The sequence below is a fragment of the Peromyscus maniculatus genome, chromosome 8 (genome assembly GCF_049852395.1).
Source record: "Peromyscus maniculatus bairdii isolate BWxNUB_F1_BW_parent chromosome 8, HU_Pman_BW_mat_3.1, whole genome shotgun sequence".
Classification (NCBI taxonomy): Eukaryota; Metazoa; Chordata; class Mammalia; order Rodentia; family Cricetidae; genus Peromyscus; species Peromyscus maniculatus.
The window spans coordinates 105,966,773-105,973,028 of record NC_134859.1 but is presented as its reverse complement, the minus strand read 5'-3'; the positions used below and the strand labels follow the sequence as shown (position 1 = coordinate 105,973,028).

General features: G+C 51.8%; 1 protein-coding gene across 1 annotated transcript in view; it reads left to right on the top strand.

The window, feature by feature from the left end:
* The first annotated feature begins 476 nt into the window (after positions 1 to 476).
* Positions 477 to 6,256, top strand: part of Cyth1 (cytohesin 1) — a 95,530-nt gene continuing 89,750 nt past the window's right edge. Inside the window, exon 1 of the mRNA XM_006990267.3 lies at positions 477 to 662. Coding sequence (XP_006990329.1) covers positions 641 to 662 — 22 coding nt within the window. The 5' untranslated portion in view covers positions 477 to 640. The remainder of the gene's footprint in view (positions 663 to 6,256) is intronic.

Below are 6,256 nucleotides of genomic sequence, written 5' to 3'. Positions count from 1 at the left end.
ATTGAGGCTACTTAGGTAGCGAAGCCTGAAGACGACATGTCCTCCTGTGAAACTGGACCCAGGTAGGAAGCGAACTCAGATGAATTTAGGTAACTTCCTCCTCGGCAAGCTGTTGTCCAAGGTGGATTCAGCTTGGGCCACCTACCCTTCGGTGGCACCCATGACCTTGGGTCTCTGTAATCAGCCTGCTGGCTGGACTGCCCGCCTGGCCAGTAAGCCACGCCCGCGGCCTACGCACTCTTGTGAAACTCGAAACCCGAAACTCTGCTCCGCCCCACGGAGGGTAAGGGGCGGTGCTTAAAAAGCGAAGGCGTGGTTTAGGGCGGGGTCCCATATAGGCTGAGCCTACGGTGCCGCGCGTGCGTAAACGCAAGCCAAAGAGGCGTCCGTAAACACTTGGTTGGAGCCGGCGAGGAGTGGGGAGCGTTCACGCACGCGCGCTTTCGGTGGGGGCGGGACCTTGTGCCGGGGGCGGGGCCTCTGGCGGCGCGTGCGCAGGCGCGTGCTGGGCAGTGCGGGCGCGGCGCGGGGGGCGGGGCTCCGGTTCTCGGAGCTGGCCTGAGGGGCGAGCTGGTGCCTGGCAGGACTGAGGCTGCGGGAGGTCGGTGGCGGTCGGGGGCCGGAGCCGGTCGCCGGCGCCATGGAGGACGACGACAGCTATGGTGAGTGGAGCCCGGCCAGTCGGCCGTTCCTCTGTGCGCTTCCGCCGGCGTCCCCCGGACCCCGCGCGGGGCGCGGAGCTCTGGGTGGCCGTAGTGCGAGGGCCCCGGGGTGACTGGCCAAGCGCTCGCGGGCTTGAGGGTCGCCGGGGCTGAGGGTCACCCGGACCTTAGAGTCGCCAGGAACTGTGTCACCCAGGCCCGAGGGTCGCCAGGAATTGAGTGTCACCCGGGGCTGAGGGTCACCCAGGCCTGGAGAATCCGGGGCAGGGGTCCCCCGAGGCTGAGGGCGCCCGGAGCGGGGGTGTTCCACCCGGTCTGACGGTCTCTGGGACCAGGGTTCCTCGGGTCTGAGGGACGCTGTGGCTGAAGGTTTCCGAGTCTGAGGGGCCCCAGGAGGGGAGTCACCGGGGTTAGAGGGTCTCCGGGGCCGGGGTAACCTGGGCGCTGAGGGTCGCCAGGGTCATCGGGATGCCGATCAGCCCCGGAGCGTCGAGGGTCGCCAGGGCCCGGTGGCTGGGGTCGGAGTCTCCAGGCGAGTCGCCTGCTGCTTGTCACCCGCTTGGCTGGCGCTGCGACTGGCTGCGAGAGCCGCACGCCTGGCTTGCGTTCCCTAGTAGTTTCCGGCTCTCCGGAGTGTTAGAAGTTATGTGCCCCATCCAGCTCTTTGTTCCGAGATGAACACGAGTGGCCTGACCAGGGCCTCTGAGACGGGGACCTCGGCCAGGTTCGTGCCGCTGTCGCATTGTGAATTAGCTCCCGGTCCCCACGTCTGTCAGTCAGGGCCTGACCACACTTGGCAAGGAGATCAAGTTTGAGCTGTTGCCTGCAGGTAGACGGAGGGTAATGACACCAGTGCATCAGGACAGAAGCAATTCAGACTCTTCCGGCTAACCCCGCTGGTGGTCAGCCAGGGCTCTGGTCCCTCAGAGGGTCTGCAGTCTCAGGATCTGTAGAAGGTTATTTGACATGCTTTCCGTGGTGTTAGCATTGTGTCCAGGAGGAATGGAAGAAAGAATGGCAGGTAGAGCAAGTGGCGAACTTTTCTGGTTTGGCAGGGAAGTACAGATGGGGAACTTAACGTGCTTAATGGAGGAGCCAAACTCTGGTTTATTGCCTCACAGGCTGCAGCACTGCTTCCTTACACTCTGCCATGGGGGTATTAACATGCCAAAAGCCAAGCACCTTAGGTCTTTGCAGGTAAGCTGTAGAGAACTCTGACCTGGTGAAGCCGGGAGGGTTATGGCTGACAGCTTGACCCTGAGCTTTGAATGTGTGAACACTAGCTAAATGTTAGAGGTGTGTGCCTGTTCAGTGGAACACAGGCCAGCCTTTGCTGCCTTCCAGGTAAAAGAATGGGTACCCTTCCTCTGTGACTGAAAGGCAGCCCCTGCTGGCAGCCCCCAAGCGAGTGCTCATCCCCTTTGGACCCTCTGGTTTTTTCTTCTGCTGGAAACCTTCACAGGCTTTACCCACTGCTCTCTGGCTCTTGTCATTTGTTGCCTCTGGGCCCCAGTGTTCTGCCTTGCTTTGTTCCTGCCCTCCCCCGGTGTTAGTGCCTGCTGGGTGAGGCGAGAGGCTGCTGTTCTGGTTGGTTGTAATAGCACCTGCTTTGACTCAGGCATGACTTCTACCTGGAAGGGAGAAATGGGAGCGAGCAGACTGTTTTAGTTCCTGTTACTGCCATGGACGGAGGGGCTCAACCCCAAATTTACCACATAGTTCTGGAGGTCTCACTGGGCCGATACCCAGATTTCATTAGGGCAATATTCCTTCCAGAGACCAGCAGGGGGAAAGTCAGCTTCCTTCCCTTCAAGCTCCGGAGCCTGCTGCTTCTCTTGGTGCATGGCTCCCTTCTGTCTCTTAGGCCAGTGGGTAGCATCTCTCCATTTTGTCTACCAGCTGCCCTTTCATGAGGACACTTTGGTGTCACACCCACCTGGATAACCCAGGATAAGCATTGTAGCCACTCATCCTTTCTTTTACCATGTGAGGAAGCACTTTTTAAAGATTTGAGGGTTAGGGCATTCACATCTTTAAAATTTTTTATCACATTATTTTATTTTATACATATGGAGGTCAGAGGGCATCTTACAGGAGTTGGTTCTCAGCTTCTGCTCTGCTGGTCCTGGGATCACACTCAGGTTGTCAGGCTTGTCACCAAGTGCCTTGACCCACTAGGCCATCTTAGCATCCCAGATGTGGGCATGTTTGCAAGCCATTTTAGGAGAGCTGCACAGGGTGTCCCTTTGGACACCTTTATGTCTTTTCATTTGGGAGGAACTAGAGGGACTAAGCACAAGAAACTCAAGTATCACATAGTATAAAATGATCATGGCTGAGGGAGTCTGAGACTAGCCTCCCTTGCTTTTCCCTCCCTCCTTCCCTCCCCTCCTCCCTCCTACCCTCCTCTCTCCCTCCCCTCTCTTTCCCTCCCCCTCTCTCTTTCCCTCCCCTCCCCTCCTCTGGCCTTGTCTTCTCTGGTACCCTCCTTCTCTTGCTCTTCTCTTTCCTCTTTGACTTGGAGGAGCACCTCCCTCTGATGCCTGGGCTGGCCTCAAACTCCTAGGTTTAAAGGATCCTTCTGCCTCAGCCTTCTGAGTAGCTGGCGCTACAGTGTGTCTTTGTGTCTGGCTGAGCCTGCCAGCTTGCTTTGCTTTAGTATCAGAACTACCCGTTCCCCTTAGAGGCTGTGCAGAAAATCGACTTGGACCAGTTTCCACATGTTAAGAGGAAACGTGTGCTGGGGATTCATGGAGCACATAACATGCTCAGAGCCTCCATTGTTTTCTTCCAGATGAACTTCTTAAGCTGTAATACTTGGTTTGTAAAATAATACTAACTGTTTCATGTGGCTTTGACATTTTTACACACAAATGTTTTAGCCAGATTTGCCCTGTGTTTGCTCCGCTCTGCCTTTGTGCTGGCTTTGGACCTTTACCACCGTTCTGTAGGAAAACACATTTGGATTACAGAGCTGTCGGTTTGGTATTGAAAATGAGACCTGGAGCATAGCACATGTGTAGTATGCTGAAGACAGAGCACACATCTTAGAGGTTGCTGTTCAGTTAAGGGAACTTTCAAAAGCAAACAGTGAGGCCTGTCTTGACTGCAGCCTCTTTAGTATTTACCAGGCAGAGATCAATTGATAGCTACACCTATGCAGGCTGTACCTTCCTGGCTCTAGAAAGATCTGTGATGGCACCTTGTCATCACAAGACAGTACTGTTGGCTTATAGTTTCAGCTATGTGTGTTCAGGAGGAAAAAAAGTGTAAACTTAGATTCTGTGTACATCCTGTCTGGGACATGGACACTGGGTCTGACTAGAGTCAGATAAGGCTCTGTGGTACTGCTAAGGGCTGTGAACACAGCCATGTGAGGGCCTCCCTAGAGCAAATCTTCACCTTGCTGCACAGGTTGGGCCTAATTCCTGGATTCTATTATTAACTTTTTTTTTTTTTAATTTTGAAACAAGGTGTCATGAAAGCTGTGCTTGTCACAAACTCACATGTCTCTTAGGATAACCTTGAACTCTGGTCTTCCTGCCTTCACCTCCCAAGTGCTGGATTACAGATGTGCACCATTCCCAGCTTAACCTCTGTGCTAAGCATCATGTCCATATAAGTTTAATTTTGTTTTTGTTTTATGTGTATGACTCTTTTGTCTGCTGTATATATGTGCACTATGTATGTTCCTGGTGCCCTTAAAGTTTGGAGGAGGGGTCATATCCCTGGAACTGGAGTTACAGAGGATTGTGAGCCACCATGCGGGGAATCAAACCTGGGTTCTCTGCAAAAGCTCTTAACCATGGAGACAACTCCAGCTGCCATATAGTTTTTTTTCCTCTTGAGCCAGGGTACAACTAGCCCTGGCTAGCCTAGAACTTACTATGTACACGCAGCTGGCCTTGAATCTACAGAGATCTACCTGTCTCTGCCTCTCTAACACTGAGATTAAAGGTGCGTGTGCACCACCATGCCTGTCTTCCCCATATAAAAATTTAAAATGAGAGCCCTTGGGATCTGCCCTTTATCATAGCAAACGCACATTGAACACCTTGTTTCTGCTCCTTTCAGATGGGATTGCTTAGGCAAACTGTCAGCAGGTAATTGATCTTTATGTTCAGGAAAGCTTTCAAGTGAACTGAAAGGTTATCTCTTGCAAAAGCAGTCTACCAGATATCCTGTACCCATGCAGCTGCTGATGTGCCTGTGACGTGCTTCGTGTTGAGCTCCTGGATCTGGTGTAAGCAAAGTAGAATCAACTTTTAGTTCGATTATCAGCATTTAAGAAGAGTTGAGACAGTCTAGGTTTCGGTTTCTTGGTATAGGGTGAGCAGCGAGGTAGGACATACAGGAAAATAGTTGCTTTGCATAGCATGTGGAGATCACTGAAGTGCAGCTGCTCTCTTGGTGTCTCTAGCCTTGGCTCATGAGGGCAGTGTACAAAGCGTACTCAGGGCCAGGATGAGGAGATAAGAATAGATACAGCACCCAGGGCTTCCAGAATCACCTCTCATCTGTTCCTTCTGTCCATCCATCTCCTGTTGCCGTGGTCACTGAAGACTGCCAGGATCTGACCTGTTTTTTATGCATGGTTACGTGTGGCGTCTAAAGCACAGAGGTGCCCCAGGAGAAGACCCCTGTGGTGTATGGACACAGAACTGTCCTGAACTGTGGTTACTGTGGGAGCCTTGCCACAGGAGAAGCATGGGCTCGAAGGGCGGGCAGTGAGGGTGTAGTTTGTAGCAAGTCTGTTGGTGGGAGCAGGGCCTCTGGGCAGTTGTAACCTAATTGTATGTATCAGGGCTCTGATAGGTACTTCAGGGAAAGAGTTGTAGAGTAGAAATAATCACTATCAACAACAAGAAATCCACATGTTGTACTACAGCTGAAAGGAGAATTTATATCCAGATATAGGAAGAGCTGACCATGCTGTACAGTGAGCTGTGGGGATCCATGAAGTTACAGAGGATTGTGAGCCACCCTGTGAGTTCCAGGAATCAAACCCAGATCCTCTGCAAAAGCAACAGTGCTCCTAACCACTGACACATCTCTCCAGTCTCAAGAATAATTTTAAAGCTGATTTTCTTATTTTTATTAATTAATATTTATTTATTTATTTGGAGCTGAAGATTGAACCCAGGGCCTTAGCACTAAATCCCCAACCTTGATTTTCTTTAAAGGAGAAAGAAAGAATTAGTGATTTATCATCTTCCTTCCTTCCTTCCCTCCCTCCCATCCTTCCTCCCTCCCTCCCTCCCTTCTTTCTTTTTTGTTTTTTTCCAGAGTTTCTTGGCTATCCTAGAACTAGCTCTGTAGACCAGGCTGGCCTTGAACTCACAGAAATCCACCTGCCTCTGCTTCCCGAATGCTGGGATAAAAGGTGTGTGCCACCGCTGCACGGCACTTTTTTTTTTTTTTTAATTTTTATGTGAATGGGTGTTTTGCCTGCATATACCATGTGCATAAATGGTGCCTGATATAACTAGAGTTACTGATGGCTGTGAGCCACCATGTGGGTGCTGAGACTTAAACTCAGATTCTCTGGAAGAGCAGGTAGTGCTCTTAACCACATTTTCTAAAATGCTGACGCC